The sequence below is a fragment of the Patagioenas fasciata genome, chromosome 2 (genome assembly GCF_037038585.1).
Source record: "Patagioenas fasciata isolate bPatFas1 chromosome 2, bPatFas1.hap1, whole genome shotgun sequence".
In the NCBI taxonomy this organism is placed as follows: Eukaryota; Metazoa; Chordata; class Aves; order Columbiformes; family Columbidae; genus Patagioenas; species Patagioenas fasciata.
Genome location: NC_092521.1, coordinates 163,376,004 through 163,398,512, shown reverse-complemented (window position 1 = coordinate 163,398,512; position 22,509 = coordinate 163,376,004). Strand labels below are relative to the sequence as shown.

Here is a 22,509-nt window from a genome sequence, read left to right as displayed (position 1 = left end):
TAGACAGCTAAAAATACATAGGGTAGGGGAGCAGTCAGCCAACACTCACAGCAGACACAGGGTCAGGCCAAGCTCCGGCCAAAAGCAGATGTCTGACACCATCGGTATCTCCAGCTGAGCTAGAAATCCAGATTTTCTTCATAGTCAAAGAGAGGAAAACCACATGAAGAGCACACGTTATCCTGAAGTGGAAGTTAATAGAGAAGCTCTGAAAAGCCCCATTTCCTAATTGTAGAAGGATTTCATTTGATCTCTCTGTATTTTCTGCTTAGTGATACCTATGTTATGTTCTGGTTTTAGTTTAGTTCTCACTGCCCTCTTTAAACCTCATCATTCACAGCCTCAGGTGAGATACAAACACTGACATTTGAGCTGAACTTCTAGGCCTGTGACATTTGAACGGAACCAAAATTGGTAAACAATGTTCAATTGAACTTAGTTCAAACACCAGTGAGGGCCACTGAAGTTGTTGGAAAAACTCTGGTAGGCTGCAGGAATCAGGACCAATTACCTAAAGAGAGTCTGGATGATGCTCTTAGTCATATGATTTAGTTTTAGGTAGTTCTGTGAGGAGCAGGGAGTTGGACTTGATGATCCTTTTGGGTTCCTTCCAACTTGAGAAATTCCATGATTCTATGATTGTTAGCAGCATTTAGCAGAAGACCAGCATGAAGATGTGTAAAACCTATGTGGAATTAATTGGGAAGCCTCCCATTTATTTTAGTAGGCTTTGGATCAAAGCCAGCCTTAGGCCAGATCCTGGTATCTGTTACTGCATTCCTGTGGACTTGGCTGAACTGACATCTGGGCATCATAAGCCTTTAAAAAAAAATGCAACACAGATGGGGAGGAGCTTTTGGAGGTCAGCAAACAGGTATTTTTCTCAGATAAACTTTTCCCCAAGCAGTGCTAAGTTCAATTCTCCTGCAACGTTGAGAGGCAGGACAGAACAACAAAAGTGTCACCTGCCTGGTTTCCTGTCCATCGGACAGGTGGCAATAAGCACCTGTTTGTGAGTTAGGATGTGAGTTTATTTGCAGGTGTCTGAACTCAGGACAACATGGAGGGCTTCTGTGCATGGGTTCCCTCAGTTCTACAGGGAAGGAGGCTTTTGGCAGTGAGGTAGAAAGGCGCACAGAAAAGGACAATGAGCCACAGCTTGAAACCTTGACAATGCATCTGTTGCACTTCATCTTCTCTGCTCAGACAGAGGTTGGGGTATCACCCCTGGTTCTGCAGAAGTGCTCTGGGAGCATCTTATTTCCTGTCACTGAAATTCAAGTCTGAACGTTCAGTGCAGGGCAAGGTCTGGATATCTTCTAAATGATCTGCCTTATCTCTGAGTGTTTTGGGTTTAGGGAGCTGAAGAGACATGAAGGTTTGCACAGATCTTGGGAATGGACAGTTGGCCAGAGGTGAACTCATTCCCTGCAGGTAAAAAACAGAGTCTGGTGCCCAGAGGTTGTGGGCTTAGACGTTGTTCTGCTTTTTTAATTCTTCTAGACTTGAATGGGCACTCAGTGCTCCAGCCGAAGGATTCCTGAAAACTTCTTTAAGGCTGAGAGGGCTGGGTGTCTGTGCTTTCTTTCCTAGCTGCATTTCCATTTTCTTTCCAAATGATATTTCATCTCCTGGTTAGAAGATCCTTAAAACAGGTGTTTAGACAAGGTTCTTAGGGATGCGATTTAGTGCTAGAGTTAGGTTATGGTTGGACTCGATGATCCTGAGGGTCTCTTCCAACTGAAATGATTCAGTGTGTCTATGTGAAAAATCAAGCTTCTCAGTATAAAATTATAGCAGTGTCTGCACTCTTCAGAACCAGCATCCATTCCTATTTTTCTTTAAAACTTATTGTACTAACATTCTTAGAAGAGAAAAATAATTTGAATTCTGGAATAGAAGAGAAATAAGAAAGTGTTTCCATGAGCTCACAGGCAGCAGTGAGAGAGTTAAATCTGACTGTAATATGATCTTAACACATACAACGAAACCTCCTTCCTAAGTATGCAAGCAGTGGATAGCACAGAGCGCTGGATAATGGACTCTATTCTGATGTGATTTATCTTTCATATAAATCCAGTTTGCAAGTAATTTAAAGTCAGAGTGATTATACAGGTAGCTCCGGTGTTGTCTTTGCTAGTAGCTAGTGTGAGTCTAGTGGTATTTCTGGATCTGGAAACAAAGATGGCAGGAGGGTTCAAAATGAGAAAGCCTGATAAGGGGCCATGAGATCTAGATGGACCAAGGGTTTTGAGGTGAAGGAAGATTGGATTCTTTCAGTAGTGGGTGTTACAGTAGAATGACTGTCACTTGCTTTACATTTATTGCTAAATAACTTCTTACCTCCTCTTTGAGGCAGAAGCAGCACAGATTGGGTTTCAGAGAGTAGTTTTAAATACCACAATAGAGATTAACTGGTGCCACAGGTCTCCAGGGTTTTCCTCCTTGTGCTAAGAGACGCAACCGTGGCTTGTGACCATCTGTGGGGCCATAAATGGGTTCAGGGGAGATTACAAAACTGCCCCTGTTTAGGTCACTCCATCCCAGACAAGCAAGTACTTTCCCAAACACGTGAGGAAGAGGCAACTGCAACTCTGGGTGGGATGTTCCCTGGCAAAACCTTAAAAATGGTAAGATGGCTAACAGGAAAATTCAGGATGGGAGTTCCAGTTGCTACTTAGTCTGGTCTGCTGCGTTTTCATCCAAGAAATGGCCAAAATAAATCTTAATTAAGTATTGTGAACGAGCAGTAGTAGTCTTCACTTCATATGCTGTTCACATATTATTAATGTGTTTTTACAAATCTCTGGGCAGCAAAACCATATTCCTAGCTTGGGAGAAAAGCGCTGGGTAAACCTGGGGAGGAATTACCAAACAGGTAAAGCTTTGCCCAGGCTCCTCTATGAGATTATGAAAAAGAGAAGCAATATTGCTCTTTCAGGCTATAATCTGGATTAGTAGATATGAAGAGGATGCTTTGTCCTCCCCAGAGACCTTTGCACAAAATCCACTTAAACAGACTTTGTAAAATAACCAGGTGAGTTTTTTTTTTCCCTTGACATATAAAAACAAATGCCTTAAAGGGGCAGAATATGCAAATGAAATTTAATAGCAATTTAATAGTCAAATGGTCCAAGAGGTTTTTTGTTCTGACGATACAGTGGTGACTTTTCTTCTACTGTATACTGACTTGGAGGAAATAATTTTGTGTAATGCTGATAATGCCAAACTCATTCCATAACTGACCCTTCTGGGAGCGTTTTGCTCAGATGTTGCATGGTTCTCCATGATGAACAAAATAGGCAGTGAAGAACTGGGGTTGGTATTTTAATCATAAGTAGTTTTTAGTAGGATCGCAATCATATTCTTTCAAAATCCATACTCCTGCAGCCAAAAGGCATGTTTTTTTATGTACAAAACAAAATAAAATTGTAAGCAATTCTTGAAACCAAGTTTTGCTTTACCACAGTGTAGAGAATCTTAGAATAAATAACGCAGTAGAAATGTTTGCACTGATATTTTCCCATGTTGTCCTATATGCAGTTTGCAGAAGCTATTATGTAAAAATTACTTGGTTATTTGAAGCTTTTATTTTTTTTTCAGAGTAGCAAAATAACTCTTAATGTGTCCTAAAACATAAAGAATTTTTGTTATACTACATGATGGTAAAATCTTCTAAGTATTTATTGCTGAACAGCATGATAACAAATTCACCCAGTAGTTTTAAAGAATTGATGCCTGTTAGATAAGTTTAATAGTTCAAGAGCCATTTGAAATAACATGAATTATGAAAAAAAACCATGACAAATGGCATTAAAGAACAGCATGGAAAGTGGATGCACCTCTCATTCGACTGCATTCACTCCTGCTGTTTATGAATGTATTCTTCATTCAGACTAGTCTCATCCTCTATTGTATAATTCCAAATAACTGTGACTTAATTCTACAGGTATGTAGGAGAATTTGTGAATGTAGGCAGTGTTTCACCTCTTCGGACTTTCAGGGTATTGAGAGCTTTAAAAACTATTTCAGTAATTCCAGGTAAGAAGCTCTGATCCTTATGTTTTGGCTCTCAGCTACAAGTGATTCTTTCTCTGTCTCTCTTTGTCCCTTTGACTGTTGTTTTTTTTTTGCTGGTGTTTTGTCATTGTCTGTGTGTGACTTTCCCTTGTTACAGATACATAACTGAATTTGTGGACCTGGGCAATGTCTCAGCCTTACGAACGTTCAGAGTGCTGCGGGCGCTGAAAACAATCTCAGTCATTTCAGGTGAAAATCAGGTTAAACACTCCGGCTGCAGTTGAAGCCTACATGCCATTTCCAGTAGTAAACACAGTAATTACAAATGACTTAACCATAGATGCTGATCAGGAAATGGAGGAATGTAGGGAATGTGACCTGTCAATAGAATACATTTTTCATATGTTTTTCCAATACTGTTTTTGTGGGCAGAAGAAGTTAGAGTGCCTCCAGAATTGCAGACTTCACTAAGACGAGTGCTGCTGTAAGAACGGCGGTATACCATGGCTCATGAATCACATACACAAAGTACTCATTCATGATCTGTAAGAAAATGGCAATGAAACTTTTAAAATCTTCAGATATTGATTTTTAAAAATGGAAGGTTAATGACCTCAAAATGCATATTCGTGTTTAAAAGCACATCGATAGAAGAATCTATATCTGTGCTATGAGCTGAGGTTTCAAGACTGCAGGCATAGCCTAATTTGTCATGGTGTTTATCATTTGCATGTGACAGAAACACTATTTAAATTTCAGACCCTGAAAAGATTAGAAAATGTTTCATCATTGATTTTGGTAGGTTCAGCATTTCAGCAGCTCCTGTCTTCTCACATTTTCAAGGATATGATTCCCTGCTACCCTCCCCCCCCCCCCCAAAAAAAAAACAAACTGAAAGATCAGTGTTTTACTACAGATCTGGTAGTGAAATAAGCTAGTTTTTCATAGCTTTTTATCTAATCTATTACTGTTTCTTAAAATATTAAATGACGTTTGCTATTAAGTAACTTATGCAAAGAGGAGTCCATTGAGGACAATTTCTTGCCAAGCATTATCTATGGACAGGTCTCATTCAGCCTCAGTGTTTAACATCTCCAACCTGCATGACAAGGTAGAGAAGATAGCAAAATCCATGCATGGTAGATCCTATCAGTGATAAACCTGAACAGATGTTGGCAATTACGTGTCAAAAATACTCTAAACATGGAGAGAACTGCTCAGATTCTCACGCACAGCTCTTTAAGGTTAGAAAGGATTTTCCATCTATCATATTATGTACATCCACACTGTAATACAGATCTAAATAAATTCCATGGTGTAAACTTTTATGGACAACATTCACATGGAGTATAAACTAGAAACAGGAATTCTGGAACTTATATGTTAGTAAAACGCGGGTCTAAGGCTTACTCCCTCATTCCAACATTAAAGTGATGAAAATCGGTGAAATTATTGAAAGAGCAAGTTACTTTTCATTGGAAAAGTGTGTCAAAATATAACTTTTAAAGATTAATTTAGGATAATTTATTTTGTCTGGTATTCCTTGAACTCAGTTTCTGTCTTAATTTTTGTCTTTAAAAAGAATGATCTCTTATCAGAGAGGATTTGCTCAGTGTTCTCTAATTGTATATCCATTGAGAAAGGATTTTTTTTTTTTTTCCCTTGGGAAACAGAAAGTTGAGCACAGTTTAACAGATCATGTGGGATAGTCGTGGCTAATCAGAAAGAAAACTGGAGTTTCCTCACTTCCTTTGCTAGCAATTTAAAAACTAACTTGGAGGGGCAGACATCTCCAGGGGACACCATTCGCCTTCCATCGTGTCTCAAGCTTGAGCCTCTTCAAAGCAGAGCTTGTCAATTTTGCTGAGTTATATATATATATATATAGCAATTTTATGCTGCCCTCTCAATTATCAATTGATAAATTTTGGCTAGTTTTTGAGTAGAAAAGGAGTACTGAGATTCAGATTTTTTTTTAATACACCAAAGACCCTCAGTGATGTTGAAACCAGAACTGTTCCATTGGTTAATAGATTAAAAAAAAATTAGGAGTATTATTTATTACAGTGATACATAATAACTCACATTCTCTCTTTTATTTCTGACTGACTATTTGATTAGTTTTTTTGATAACTGCATCTTTAGGTACAAGTAACTAAATTATTTCCTGACATAACTGCATGAAGATATACTAATATATCATCTGGCCTTAGATTTTATTGTCAAGATTACCTGTGCCCTGTTTAAATTACAGATGTGGAGAGCTACAAATTGCTAAGGAACAGCAAGCTGCCTGTAGAACAGAGTTATTTTTGTTTTTAATGTTAGCAGATAATTTCAGAGGAGTTGGTTCATTTTTCAGTTAGACACATGTATTTTAAAAGAAATATTGACCATGATGCTGTGGTTTATTTGGAGATCAGTCTGAGTTTTTAATGATAACACAGGCTTACGCTGAGATGAAATATTTTTCCACAATAAAAGTGAAAATATGATGAACACTAATGTGTTCCATGAGATTTTGGGTTCAAGTACTAGGGAGAGTCAAAGGAGGCTGTTATTTCTGCTTCCTTTTACACCTAAGGTGAAGAATGCAGTGGTGGATTCTCCTTTGCAAATACCTAAGCTTTTCCTTAATAAAATTGATCCCACTTTTCTATCAGGTAGTTCTGTTTGCACAAACGTACTTGGACTCAGCGTGCTCAGTGAAATTGTTTACCGAAAGTAAGGGGCCAAGTCCTGCACAGTATAAGGCTTCAGTCCAGCAAAGCACTTAGAGGCTGGTTTTCAAAGGCGTTCTGCTCCACTGGAAATCAATGAGTTTCACTATTGACTCCACAGGGAGTCGGTAAAGCTCACAATTAGTGCTTTTAAAAATCTCACCTGCCTTCAGTGCTTTGCTCTAAGTGCACATGCAGGCACAGGGACATTTACGGGACTTAGAAAGATCTCCCAAATTCTCGGAGTCTGTTCCCCTGGCCTAAGGCTGTATTTAGGACAGCTCAGTCCTGGTCTGATATTTATTACCTGACTTATTCTAACAATCCTTCAAAGGTGGAAGCCTCATGGTCTTCCTGAACAGTCTGTTCCAGCACCTCGTTACTTTTGCCATTAGAAGATTTGCCCTGGGAGGACAGGTTCAGATGCGTATTTGGCGCCCCAAATATTAGTGTTTACCAGCAAGCTGTGTGCTTCCCGCTCACTGGAGATCTGGGGCTCGGTTTGGTGGCCATCACGCCAGCATCTCCTGCTCCCCAGGGCCATGGATCACCTGCAGGTCCTATCTCTGAATCCAGACCCCTACCTAGCCTCAGTCTCTCCTAGTGCATTATCAGCTCATTATTTTTTACCTGACAGACAGGACATCAGGCCTTACCCTCTGTGGCAGCCCTTAACATGCCAGAGGACCTTCACAGGTTCCCTCAATTTTCCCTTTTCTGCGCTAAACACACCTGTTTCTTTCTATTTTCCAGTTGCTGATGATACTGGGAGAACATGAGCTGTGTACAAGAGCTGGATATATGTTTATCCAGCCTCATTAAAAGAAAAAAGTTATTCATTTTTTTCACATATCCATTCTGTTGAGATTCTTAGAAACAGTTAACATTTTCTCTATAGGAGCATAAAACCTTTAACTCTCAGTGATTTTATTTATTACTTAGCGTCTTGCACATTGCTACGGCAACTGGATTTGTTCATTTTCAATCTAGATAGGAACATGGTCAGCAGCTGAATAACCCACTGAAGTCACTCACTTGTCTCCCATTACCAACGTATCCAAGTCCCAGTGTGCTTGATAGGAACCCTTCCCAGAACAATAAAGGGTCTCAAAACATGTTTTACCTGCATGGAAAACACCAGCATTTTTTGGTAACTACTAATTGAGGTAATGTAAAACCCTGAGGTAACCCTCCTATACCTCCCCACCAAAAACCTACAAAATGCGGGCCATCATTATGACCAGGATTTTGTAAAGTACGTGTATCCAGAGAAGCTCTGCTGCCCTTTGTGGAACAGGCATGTACATCACGAACATCTCACATCAAATGACAGGATACCTGCGAAAGGTGACCTCATAGAAAATTGGTCCAAGGCACTTTGGGGCCTGATCCAGCTCCCGTTTAAGTTAGTGTGAGTCTATAGGCTATAAATAGTGCTGTGAATGTTATCCAGTACTTTACTGATAGCCAGAACAGAGCTTGGAGCACAAGAATTAAAACTGTGTGGAGGAGACTGAACCCTGTTCATTGCTTCAATCTCACGGAAGTTCTCCTGCAGAGAGATAAATGTCATTCTTCTGGTGGGTAAATCACTTAACTCAAGATGTAACTATCCCAGAGGTGAGAAATACATGACATATTTATGTTTTCCTTGGAAACTGGCCTGACAATCACATTTCCATGCAATGATGGTCTGCAGGAATGCTGACAACCATTCAAGTTTGCAAGCACGCTATTAAACTTTTTGCTGCCCCACGTGTCATTAGCTAATGACAAAATACATTAGTCAAAAGTGAAATCTTCTCTCCCTACATGCATGTGACTAGTGCAGACATTTGCAAGACACATGTATCCTCATAAGAAGGGGTAGGCTAGATGGGGACAATCATGCTGCAAGTCACAACTCTCTATTTTTCCTTCTTCCTGCTCATTTCCAGCCTGTGCATGAAAGTGTCTGATGTTCTACAGGTGATTGCCAACATCTGGTATAGATGTCATACTGAATTACACTAATACTTTCTCACATCTCGTGGGAGGAATGGATGGTGTTGTGAGACCTTGCCATTGCTCATTGTTTGGTGTTGCTTGCATTTTTTTTTATGGTTTCTCGTTTGCATTTGGAAACTGATTATTTGATTAACCTCTGAATGTATTATTTTCTACGTGTATTAACAGGATTGTTTGGGCCAAATCCTTCTTGCTTTCTGCAGATGTCAGGCTGCCTCTACAGTCCCCATTCCACTGACTTTGGATGCTGTGGTGGTGTTCATGTCACGCAAGCAGGATTTGGCCCAGAAGTGTGGAAAGAATTCAGTGATTCAGGAAAAAGCTGTATTGATTATTCCATAGGGAGTAATCTATAGACCCGTTGTCATTAACAGGTGTAGATGTTACTCAACTTTGGATCAGATCCTCAGTTTTTTCTGCATGCTGCCTGTTTCAATGTTTGACTTGCAAGAATTAAGTAAATGCCTTTAATGTCCCGTAAATAGTCTCTTCTATTAAGCTATATTGCAGTGCTCTCATTGGCATTATTTCAAAGGAGGATTATTTATCTAGAAGATTTAACAGTGCTCTGAATTTGAATACATTTAGCATTGTTTTTACAAACATAGGATTGATTCAGAGAAATGCAGAGCACCTGCGAGAGGTTCTGAATGTCCTTATTTTCCCTCAGCCCTTCCATTTATGAGGCACAGAAAGTTTAAATGTATGGTGATTTAAACACTTTGCTTAGCAGTGAGTTGTGCCAAGAAACTTGATGGATGGTAGTTAATTTTCTGGGCAAATTTTGTATTTAAATGGTGAGGAAAAAAAACAAAAAACAGTTTGATTGATTGGTTTTCCTGGAAAGTTTTAAGAAAGGTTCAGGAGGCAGAGCACAAGTTGTTTTTAAAAGCTTTTAATTACACCAATTGTATTACTAAAACATTCTCTTCTTAAAATGTTCAGAAGCCTGTATGCTATTGAAACTAAACAACAACAAAAAAACAACTACAGAAAAAAAAAGTAAAGCAGAAAGCCCTTTCACAAAGAAATTATTTGATACCTGCAAGGAATGAACTTTTAAAACTAATAGTATAGAATATCTATTCTATTTAAAACCCCAGTAAGTAAACTGAGAAAAAAATGTTTCATTAAATGACCTTGAAATTAACAATACTGGGGCTTGATTTTTGAAACAGATAAAATTTATTGGTGATGAGGATTTTGTAGGTCTTGTTTTTCTAATATTATCTCTGTTCACATTAGGATTCCCGTTGTCCTTGTCCATGTAAGAAAGATTAATTACTGTACTTGATGATACAAATGCAGCGTCCAAGCTTGAATTTGTATTACAAACAAATAAATGTGCTAGAGGGATTCCACCGAGGCTCCTGAATTAAAAGAAGTTGTGGTTTGGCTTTTATCCCTTTTTTAAGACTCAGTTTGCATTTGGGCTTCCGAAGTTTCACCAGCTTCAGTGAAGAAACGTCTATGCTTTCAAAGGACAGCCAGTGATGAGAATCAAATCTATTGATTTTGAATAATCAAAACTATTTCAGAATATTAAATAGAATTAAGAAAATATTCTATTTCATTTACAGATTGTATTTGTTTTTCCCACCTCACTACTTGTTTGAGACTTGACTCTCTTAAAGGTCTTACATTCTTAACACTGGATAAGGGTGAAAGTGCAGGAAATCCTTTAGAACTAATTTCACACAATACTAGATTATCAGCAGAGTTATACTTTTTATTTAGGCATGAAAATAGGTAACCAAATCTATAAATGAACTCAAAAGTCCAAAGCTGGCCTTTTCCTAGGTACCTGAACAGATTTGTAAAATCTCATTCTAGTGAGGGGTGCAGGTAGCATGAAAATCCAGGTTTTGCTTAATGTTTGTGCTGCAATATTTTTTTGCTTTATTTTTTATTAGAGCAGGGAGCTGTCTAACCTCTCCCTCTTTACCATGACACAAACTAGCTTAAAAGACGCAAACGAAGAATTCAGGGGAGAAAGGGGCTACCCACACCTAATGGGTCAGTCCCTTCTGGTTAAATGGCCATTTAATATCCATTAATATCAGTCACAATTTAACCTAATGGCAATACCCTATGCAGGAGTAGAATATTTTAGGCTGCTGGACCTGTTGGCCACTCTGGCAGCTCATCCTCTATTGAGGAACTATGATTTCCCCTTACTTGAACTGCAGAACTTTAAACAAGAACAATATCTCATTTTGACTTCCTATGAGTCCTCCAGTACATTTTGATATTATTTTAAATTATACAGCACTAGCTCAGCTTTTGTGACTGCCAAACTCTTGAGGTAGAATTCCAGGGAACTGAGAATTAATGTGTGTGATCATATTCAGTGAGCAAATCAACATGCTTGTGAGAATTGCCCAGGAGGATTCCTCCTGTTTCCTCTTTGCATTTTCTTTTCTCCGTTTAACTGAATTTCTCTTACTGCTGCCATAGTGGTGGCACTGATTATCAGAAGCACTGATTACTACTTATTGAGTATTAATGAAATATAAATAGTAAGAGACCCAGCAAGATTACTACCCTCGTGCAGCTGATATTAACGTCCTACTACAGCACACAGGTTTAGAAGGGTCTTTTTTTGAGAAGAGTGGTTTTATCGTGTTCATGTAATGTTCAATCGGTTCAAATTGTGCTGATCTGCAGGAACACTTCAAAAGCAAGCAATATCTTTTGTGAAAACAGTATACTTATTTATATCTGTATATTTGTAGAATAATAAACTGAAGCTGGTGTTACAGGGTGAAATAACACAGGAGAAGCTGATTTGTGTGACCCGAGGCTTTGGTGTTTGTAATAAAACGATTTATCTGCATTGGCAGTATGTTACAAAATTATTAACTTTGCCCAGGTATTGTTGAAGACTCGGGTTGTTTTCCTCGAATAGTTTCTGCTGGATTTATTTGATTGCCCGTATTATTTAGCTTATTTCTAATCCCAAATTTATGTTGTCTTAAGCAAATGAAGGCAGAGGAATTGTTCATATGAGGACAGCGAGCTGGATTTGGCACTAAAATATGTAAAATAACCAGGGAATAAATAACATTTCTGTACCTCTTCATCTGTTTATGTGAGGGATAAAGTTATCAGAGTCACCTGAGTGATTTAAAACTAATTCACATTCTGAAAATTCAGTAGGATTTAGGCTTTACAACCTTTACTTCAGCTCATGAAAATATAAAAGACACTCCATATTTTCTTTATCCAGGAATATTTTCGTATCTCACTGTTCCTCCATCCAGTTCTTTCCTTCCATTTTTAAGTCAGTGTTTGTGTAAGAGTATTACCAAGACTTTTGTCCAGATAAAAGTAGGCAAAACTAAATGTTCATAGTGATGACTTGTCTCTCATTTCTGCTGTCCAGTTACAAACGCATAGTAGAAACCCTTTCAAATTTCACTTCCATGGAGATATTTAATCTTGAAAAGCAGCTGTCTACAGACACATTTAAGCCTGTAAGTCTATAAACTCTTGGCTTTTATCTCCCTAGGACTGAAGACCATTGTAGGGGCACTCATCCAGTCTGTTAAGAAACTTGCTGATGTGATGATCCTGACCGTTTTCTGCTTGAGTGTCTTTGCCCTCATAGGCCTCCAGCTCTTCATGGGCAACTTGCGACACAAGTGTGTCAGGGACTACACCAAGTTTAACTTCACCAATGGCACGTTGTACTTGGACGGTAGGATGTGGAACACCTCAGAGGAATTTCTTAGTGATCCAGGTAAACTCTTTACCTTGTTGTCTGCTTTTTGCTTGTTTGGGTTGACAGGGTGTTTTTTCTTTATTAGTTTGGTTTGGTTGGTGTTTCTTTGGGTTGTTTTGTTTGTTGTTGTTGTTTTTTTAGCGAAGTCGGTATGTGAATCACCAAATGCAGCATTACGTGACTACTTGCTCTTCATTATGTTAATGTGGTTTCAAAAGACCTAGTTAGCATTTTCTGATCTTTGTGGTGCCTCCACAGTTCATGCTAAAAGTATTTCTAGTGCTTTCTAATGATATAGACTAAGGTCCTTGGCACATCATTGATGATTTTCACAGTTCTAGGGTGTCTCATGACATTTTTCTTAAAAATCTCTTTCCTGGAGTCAGGCAGTCACGTGAAAATTTCATCTCAGAGTGTGGGTCTTGTTTGCATGCTGTTTCTTTAAGATAATTTATAGCTTTTACATTTTCTAGAAAAACTTAAACATTTGAATTAAGAGTCTTAAAAAATCGAAAAGCGAAGCAGAGCAATTCAGTATTTATTAATCTGAAAAATCCCAAGGGCATTTTTTTAAGGAAATCTTATGCTATTAGGGCCTTAACTCGTTATCTGGGTTGGGCCATTCTGCAGTATCTGGTGCTCTGATGTTTATTATCAAAAGGCTTGTTTCTAGGCCAAAGCAATTTTTAATACTCTACAGTCTTCTGTACTTTGAATTACAATGAAATAGGTTCACTGAACTAATTTATTAACATTTAAAAAAAAAAAAAGCATTTCATGTAAATAAAATTCAGAATGTAAACAAGTGGCCCAGCTGTTGCTCCTCCAAAACCCCTTGTGTCACCAGAGGACCCACACCAATTGCAATGGACGTGGGTCACATCTGAAATTATTCAATGATGCTCTTGAGAGAATGAAGCAGCCAGAGTGACATGCATTGGTAGGAACTTGTGACCAGTGACTTCTGGTATTTTATTTGTTTTGAGGAGGAGAACGAACCACATAGCTCATTAACTGGAAATTTGCTTGGAAAGTACTGGTTTGGTTGGTCACTAGTGTCATGGGGTACTTCTGCTCTGACTATGTGGATCCTACAGTCCATAATTCATATATCTCCAGCCATCTGCACTATAAAAACCATAAACGTGACTCCTTGCAGTTGCCTGGCTTGACCCAGGGCTCAGTTGGATGCCTGGCATAAGGTTGCCCCAACATCTGCTGGCTTCTCAGCATGGTACATGTCTTTAGCCAGGCTACATGGTCCAGAGACTGGGCCAAGGGCAGTCCCACCATTCCTCACTGGTGAATTCCTGTGTCCTCTGTTCCTGGAAGGAAGTCGTGTTAGGAAGGTCATATTCAAGGAGTATAAAAACCTCAGCGTTGGTGTCTTTAGTGTATGATGTGGTTGATGCAGCATTAAGGAATGGTGGCTCATGAAGCTCTGGCTGAATGGGGGTCATCTTTGGGACTAGCCCTGACCATCCATTTATGTGTCACCTCAGTATTGCCCTGTTGTCAGCTGAAATGTGGAAATATCTCTGTGCCAGAGCAATAAAAAACGCATTGAACCTATGCTGTCTGGTGATGGCCTGCTGGCTTGTTTTCCCACCCATTCTCTCCGTGCTTCCAGCTTGGAGCTGAGTGCTTGAGGAGCTACCAAAGATGTCTCTGCACCTGTGGTGGATTAAAGCTCTTCACGGCTCCTCCACCCACAGATAACTGACAACTCTGTGAGGTGATGCTCTCCTTCTTTCATAGAGGCATTGAGAGATAAAATAGTGATGCTGGAAGTATAAAGCCCTGCAATAAAGGTGAAGGGATGAAGTGAAGCTGTGAAGATAGTCTGGCTCTCTAGGAATGGAATAGGGTAAATGTACCACTGGATGGTCTCTCTCTCTCAAAAAAAATATCTAGTTAATGTCAGGGCCAGCTGCAGCATTGTTTTAAATGGGAGGAATTGTACAGCTGCTCCAGCATGCCATGACCAAATTTATTTGTGTGGTCCTGATATGGGGAGAAGGAGAGACGCTCCCATAAATCCATTTAGTAAATCCAGAAATGGTTAATATGGTTGTGAAAATATAGTTGTTATCACTAAAGGAGATCTACCTGTTACAAAGATAATCAACTTGGTGAGGTAATGGATTAAAGTGAATTAAAGTATGAGTATGTGACATTAATAGTAAGTAAGAATAACATCAGTGAATGTTTATGTTTTCACAATATCTGAAAATAAAGACACGGTTCATTATAGCAAACAGATGTTAGTTATGGAGGATGAACAAAAATAGAGTTGAAGCACTGAGTCAGTTCAGCCAGCCACTGAACAACTAGAAGGAAAGTAGATTTACAGGAAAAATATACTGACTTCTGAATAAGAATTATGAAGTGTTCTTGAAATGCCGGAGGAGGTGGCTTAACTATTAGGTTGGAGAGAACAATATTAAGTAGCATTTTCATTTAATGTTGACTATTGCACTAAAGTAATTCAGAAATGGAAGGACTGGCTCATTTTGTAACTAGATGGGATAGTGCTTTATATTTCATTTTGCGTAAGTATTATGGTGAAATGAAGTGACTGTTTAACAAAGTAGTACTGACCACAATTTAATAACAGTCTGAATTTCAAGTGCTGCAGGGAATTAAGCAATACATACAGTTAGATTAAAGTGTAGGCAGACCAAATTAGATAAAAAGAGGAATGTATTAAGAAACAGAGTAGTGTCAGTGTTTATTTTGAAGAAGAACTAGAGGAGAAAATTGGCCAACATGTTGAGAAAGTAGAGTTCACTCAAAGGGAGCACAGACAATTACAGAAGCTCTTTGGAGACTTCAAAACCAATGTGGCTGAGTCAGTTTGGAGCAGGGATACTAATCTAAAAAGAAAACAGAAATATTGTCAGAGATTCATAATACTTTTTTGTTTGTTTTAAAGGATGTGAAGAAATAAGGGAGTGAAAAACACTCAAAAACAGAATTGGAAAAATTAATTGTTAATTCTATTCATCAGGACACGAAGAAGGGGTAATATGCCAGTTCTGCTCTCTTGGAGAACAAAATTTTGCTCTGGATTATCTGAGAGAGTTTTTAATGTTTTAAAGGACAGCAGGGAGCCTCTGAAATGGCATCAGCCTCCTCTTGTGCCCTTGAGCCTCTTTTGCATGAATGGGAAAACAAAAAAAAGAGTAGAACCCCTTAAAAGGGTAATACAGTGAAGGATCGCCTGGTGCTGCAGAGGAAATAACTGACAGATATAGTCATGATGTGAACTCAGTTTTCAGTCTTTCAGAGCCCCTTTTAGCTTGAGACAGCTGTGTACCACAGCCACTCGGTACAGGAGACATTTTGGTTTTGTAGAAGACCTGGGATAGCTTCATCTCTGCTTTTTTTTCTTTTAATTTTATCTTCTTTTACCTCCAGGCAGGAAATTTTTCTCATCTGACTCCTTAATCCTCTTGTATTGATTTTATGGATGAGGGGAAACAAGTCAATTTGTAAATTTCATTTGCATCATCGTTGGCTTAACCACAGATATGTGGTAACGCTTGAGTTTTGGTTGATCCTTGAGGAAATACCCACCATGCCCCCAGGGTTCAGGAGCTCCTGCCCTTAGGCACACCTCTTCTACCTCTGTGGTCACCACAACCATCTTGGCTGGTGGTGCAGGTGCTTCCCAGCGCCTCTGTACCCATGTTCCTGCCTCCACCACCACTAAAGGCAGCGTAACAGCACCAGTACTGGTGGTGAAAGGAATTCTAGTGGCAGAAGAAAAGTATTTTTTTCCTAAATCTGTTAAATATTTGGTCCATTTCTGTGCATAATAGATCTATTAGCGGTCAGCCCTCACCACCTCCCCTTTTAGGCCCTTTTCTGTTACTTAATCTTTCTTGCATGAACTTGTCAATCCTGCATTGCAAGGTTGCTCCTGTTTTTGTGAGTTGTTGGGTTTTCTCCTCCTGACGATCATATAAACTAAATCCCATCAGGTATAAAGATCTCCTACCTATCCACCCAACACTTTCACTTGTTTTTCCCAGCATGGGGGCTCAGGGGAAAAATCACACTGAGAGATCTCTTCCATTTATTTTCACTAATCACTGAGTTCTAGCATACAAAAATGACACTGAATGTTCCTGATCAGACTGTCAATAAGGGCAGTTTCTTGGCATTCTCATTAAAAGCTATTTCTATGAAAGAATCTTCATCTGAGCTACTGCAGGTGGTTTCTTGACTTAGTTCTACTGGGCACAACAGTATTGGTAAAGTAAGACATCTGCATAGTCTCTCCTCAACTCACAGCAGAGATACAGGTTGAAAATTTGCTTTTTGGTGAGCACATGTGCCTTGTGATGAACAGGAGGGTTTTTCTGTTCTTTCTACCAATTTAAATGACTCTAGGTCTTTACAATTTACACACCAGCCTCTAAGAAGAAGTCTTATCAGAAGAGTTATTCTAGTTTGGTTTTGCCTTCCATGAGTAATGCTTACCAGTGCAAACCTAGGGAGGGGGAGAAGGAAGATAAAGACAGAAGTCACTCATCTGGTCTCCCAGCCTCTTCCATAGGACTGTTCTTATCCTGTATGAATGGAGTATGAGATGGGGGACAGTTGAGCATTAGATAGAATCGGGCTAAAAAACTCTTTATGTCAAGTGCCAGTGGTAAAGTTAAAATGGAGACACAGCTCATTCACCTGGGAAAACACTGACTATGGTAAATAATGATTTCTCCACTGTGAATTCTAGATTGGGTAAGGGACTGCAATCAATAAGCCCAAGGAGGATTATTTTTAGACATGAGTAATAACAAACCTGGGAATCTGAAGTTGTAGATGCAGCAGTGCTCATATATAAAAATGAATTGGAAAAAAAGTAGAAAATAGTGATAGTTTACATCCACAGCATTATGAAAATTATGTGATCAATATATCAATATCAAAGTTATTGAGCTGTCAGTTATCTTAATTCCAATATTTATAAAGATTTCTAGGAAAGCAGCTCCAAATAGCATGCTTGAAAGCATGTCTTAGGTTGTGGTGTTTAAATTAAAGATGTATTTGATGAAGTGAAGCTTTATGAATGTGTGAGTCAGAGTGGATTGAAAGGTAAATGATGTCAGATATGTCACTGGCTTAGACATACCAAGGGACTCAGTGTAGTTGATTCACATGGCTGATGATTGTAGAATCTTTAATGTCATTTATGTATTCCATTACTAAAATGGATTATTGACTAGTCAGTAAGTAGTAAGTAGAAGTCCCAGTTTAAATAGTGTGTTCTTTTGTAGAGCAGAGCTCAATGGAAGTGCTGAACAATGCATAAGAAAACCACTTCAGAAAAAACCTTAACAATATAGTAAAATTATTATAAAATCACTTTTGAAATGATAGTCTGAAACTCCAGTATTTTCTTTTATTTTTTAAACTAAATACCTTACTTAGAGACACTCTGAAGGGTTCTCGTCAATGTTTTCTCTCACAATCAGTATCTTTAAGGTAAAATAAAACCCTGTAAATTTTTTAATTAACTCTAAGATATTGAATTAAAAAAAAAAATAAAAATGTTTAAGCTTTATTAACCTTTTACTGAGAGGAATCAACTTAGGAAGAGTGTGACCAGCAGGTTGAGGGAGGTTGTTCCTCCTGCTGTACACTGCGCGGGTGAGGCCATATCTGGAGTTCTGTGGCCAGTTCTGGGCTTCCCAGTTTAAGAAGGACAAGGAATTACTGGAGAGAGTCCAGCAGAGGCTATGAAGATGATGAGGGGTCTGAAGCATCTTGTTTATGAGGAAAGACTGAGAGAGCTGGGGCTGTTCAGCCTGGAGGAATTAAGCTGAGAGGGGATCTCATCAATGTTTGTAAATATCTCAAGGGTGGGTGTCAAGAGGATGGACCAGACTCTATTCAGTGGTGCCCAGTGACAGGAGGAGGGGCAACGGGCCCAGACTGAAGCACAGGAGGTTCCATCTGAATATGAGGAGAAACTTCTTGAGTTTGAGGTGCCAGAGCCTGGCCCAGGCTGCCCAGGGAGGTTGTGGAGTCTCCTTCTCTGGAGACATTCAAACCCACCTGGACACCTTCCTGTGTGATCTGCTCTGGTGACCCTGCTTTAGCAGGTGGGTTGGACTGGATGATCTCCAGAGGTCCCTTCCAACCCTAGTCATTCTGTGATTCTGTGGTTGATGTGATATCCATTCAAATAATGGTCTTGGTACTTGAGAAGGGCTCACAGACTGTTTTTGCACAGGGTGTGAATGCAATCAGAACCGGTCTGGCTGCTTGGAGCTGATAAATCAGGAGTGGTTCCAGACCATTAGACAGTATGAAATATTTCTAGAGACTTTTCACCACCTTCTCTTTGATGCCCTAGGTGTAACGCATTGGTGATGCAAACAGGCATGAATGCTGAGGCATATGTCTCTGAATATTTAGAAATATATGCGTGTGTACATATATACATCTTCTCCAAGTTTTGTGCCTGATTGTTAGCTCTGCCTGATGAACTGCTTCATTTTTACTTTTAGAACTGCTGAAATGGAACTGTATGAACAGATATTCTGAAACTGTATGAGAACTGTGTAGAAACTAATGATGTTCGAATCAGATAATAAATGTAGTGAGTTTGGGGAGAGCTGAAGTGTTTGAGGTGTTTTCTGAGGTGGTAATAGAAGACAGTGAGTGTTTGATGAGTAATTATGGAGGTGGGAGGAAAGAGGGAAGCGATAAATCAGGTTGAGACTGGAATAGGTGTTTTATTATGTATGATTGTATGTGAACCAATGATTAAGACAAAGAACCTCTCTGGGCTTTCAGACTGTGCTTGTCAGCGTGGAATCTATTCACGTTACTCCACCATTAACTGTAAATATTGTGGCTTTGTTCAGGTGCTGTGGATCTTTTGACAAATAGCTTCATAAATGCTCAAACATTAATGCTCTGATGTGTTACTAACATGAGTATTGCATCTGTGCGCTTCAATGTTTTAAGCTAAATAGAAAAAGAAAGGCCCAGCAAAAAAAGTACAAGGATCAGAAAAGCATAGGAATTGGTACTGTTGTATCCAATACTTGCCCCCTTTTTTTTTTTCTCCAGCCATTCAGTGGCATTTTTTTTGCCTTGTGGTGTCTTATCTTGGAACAGTTTGTAAAACAGGAAGATTTGTCCCTCAGGTACATTTCTTTTGCTTTCATCACTGCATTGCTGCTCACAGAAAGGAGAGAGATGCTAGAGGAAAGATCTGCCACGGAAGATTCAGACTGAACATTGTCAGAGTTTTCCTCCACCTTTGAATTGTTCATCAACTACCAAACCAATGTAGTACTTGACTTGCACAGTGATGTGCATTTGAAATGACCTCGCCTATGCCCTTTGGGGCCTCTCCAGAGACTTCTGGTTGGTCCAGGTTCAGCAATAATGTGCCTTGCAAAGGGAAGAGGGAGCTTCGGCTTTTAACTCTCAACCATCAGCCCAGGCACACCATGAACCCACCGGCAGAGGAGGGCTTGCGTTGCTGCTTTCCCTTATTGCGCTGGTTTTAAGGAATATGTAAGGAAATCTTTACTCCTGCTGCTTTTCATCAACACTGAATTCACTCAAGTGAAGTGGAGATAAAATGTGGGAATTGCCAGGCTCAGTCTGGCCTTGGTTATACCTACAACATCTGTCTTTGGCACAGAGCAGCCCCACGTGTTCCAGAAGAAATTCATACACCCTGGATTATAGATATTTTTCTAAATTTCTATTAACATGAACTGTTATAACTCTGGATATCCTTATCTACATAAGCAACTAATCTCTCTTTGAATGTTTTGGCCACAGGGGCAGCCTGCAGCAGTAACGTCTGCAGTTGAAATGGCAAGTGTACTGAAAAATATTTCCTTTATCTTTAGTTTTGATTTTTTTTTTTTTCCTTTCCACTTCCCCCTCAATTTTCTTAGGGCAAAAAACATTTTCATCATGTTCTGTGACCGGAACTCTAATAGTCACCTCTTTTTTAACGTAAAAGATCTCAAATTTTTCAATTGCTCTTTATCTTAAACTTCTACCAGTCATTCTCAATACCCTCTTCTCAGTACCCTCCAGTCCAGCAGTTACCCTGTGGAAAGCAATGCTGTGGTCTGTCCTCTGGATGAGACAAGCTGCTGGTTTATGGGTTGTTTCCTTTATCCATCCTGTTCCTCCTGCCCCTCAATACTACAGTCTCCTTTGGTCACAGCTTCACTTTACATAAAGTGTTGGTGAAGAATCCCTAAAAGTATTCTATATCTATACCTGAATTGATACAGGGAATTTAAAACTTGACAAGATTATGGATGGGTTTTGTCTTTCACTGTTTACTTCACATGCTGACAACACAATATCTCACTTTGCATTTCTCCACTCTTTTATTTTTTATTAGTGGATAGGCCTCTTTAGTGTTCCTCATTCAGTCCTGGCCTTGGACTTGATTTACCTGGAAAATACTGTGTATAGTAGATTTGTCACCTTTCTGCTCACCCTCTCTATCCTTTGTACTTGAAAATGTAATAAAGTGATGCAGATACAGCCTTCTGCTAGCCTTCAGAGATATCGCACATTGACTTTTCATCTTAACTTTTGTGTTCTGTCTCTTAGTCATTTTTGATCCAGTTCGTTTGTTTTCTTTATCACAGTACAAGCAGGAGTATTCTGTTTTCTGGCATCTGTAATCAAAAAATGCATTCAACCCTTGCAGCAGCTTTTGATTTTAATTCCTTTGTGTGAAACACTTTGGAAAACAACCAACCAACCAACCAAACAAAAACAAAACACCACCAAAAGGCAAAAACCTCTACAAAATGTCCAGAGAGCACACTTAAGCATTTTGCTGCCTATTCATGTAGAGTGTATGTCTAAACAAGTGGTACTAACCATGCTTTTAGTTACGTGCTATGCAGCCTACATCTCTAAGAGCATGGGGCTGTGTGCCTGGTCAGACACAGAGACATGGAAGGAGGCTATCTGAAGATGTTTAAAAGCAAGCATGTGTAATTATTACTAGTCATCATCTCCTGTCTTGTCTTCCTTGGGATGGTCATGGAGTTGGTGTGGTCTCCAAAACAATTTGACAACATCTAAATTCTCTCTTCCCCTCTGGTCCACGGCTCCAAATGCTCCTGATGTGCTTTTCCTTCCCTTGGACCACACAGACAGCATGAACCAGGTGCTGCAGATCTTGGAGGCTTTCAGAGCCTCTTCCTAATGCGCAGGAATCATCTAACGAAGGGCTTGATTGATATTTTTAGTGGCTTTTTCTCAAAGAGGAGAAAAAGCTGTACTGTCAAAATTGGACACATTCTTTTCTGTGCTATGGTGACTGCTGAGCCCTGGTTGGGAAATTGCTTCTTTGGCTGGTGTCAGGCATAGGGGGATAGACAGACAGGTGTCTGCCAGAGACACTTCAGCATAAGAAGACCACTTTCCTTCCAGCACCTTGTTGTATGGTGTTCTATGATCTCAACCCTTCTATATGTCCTGCAGGACAGCTGATGCCCAGGGCAGCCCCTGAATTCAGGGATATAGTTACCCTAAATACACATATAACCCAATACTGGATAATGTAGAATCACAGAGTAGTTTGAGTTGGAAGGGACCTCCAAAGCTCATCCAGTGCCACCCCTGCCATGAGCAGGGACATCTTCACCAGCTCAGGTTGCTCAGAGCCCCGTCCAGCCTGGCCTGGGATGTCTCCAGGGATGGTTCATCCACCACCTCTCCGGGCAACCTGGGACAGTGTTTCACCACCCTATAAAGATACAAGATCCTGAAAAAAAGTTGTCTGCTTGTACTCTGCCCCTCTACCCACCCAACCAACCTCACAATTAACTCTTCCTTTTTAACTGAAGGTTGGAAAATGTCCTCTGAGGTAGTTATGGGGCAAGGTGGTGGCAGAGAGCTGGACAGGAGCAAGTGCCCAGGGGAAGAGGGAGGGAAGGATGGGAAGAAAGGAGAGGAAAGAGGGAGAGAAGAGCCTGTGAAACCCAGCAGAAGGTCTGGCAGTAGCAAATGCCAGGGGAGGCAGAG

The 22,509-nt window shown here is 39.7% G+C and overlaps 1 protein-coding gene across 7 annotated transcripts in view; it reads left to right on the top strand.

Moving 5' to 3' along the window:
- Positions 1-22,509, top strand: part of SCN5A (sodium voltage-gated channel alpha subunit 5) — a 216,986-nt gene that overhangs the window by 52,962 nt on the left and 141,515 nt on the right. For 5 of the 7 annotated variants that reach the window (XM_071805346.1, XM_071805345.1, XM_071805344.1 and 2 more), the window contains exons 3-4: positions 4,178-4,269; positions 12,259-12,489. In XM_071805346.1, coding sequence (XP_071661447.1) covers positions 4,178-4,269; positions 12,259-12,489 — 323 coding nt within the window. Of the gene's footprint in view, positions 1-3,949; positions 4,042-4,177; positions 4,270-12,258; positions 12,490-22,509 lie in introns of all 7 variants that reach the window. The other 2 variants (XM_071805348.1, XM_071805342.1) reach the window with 1 other exon arrangement.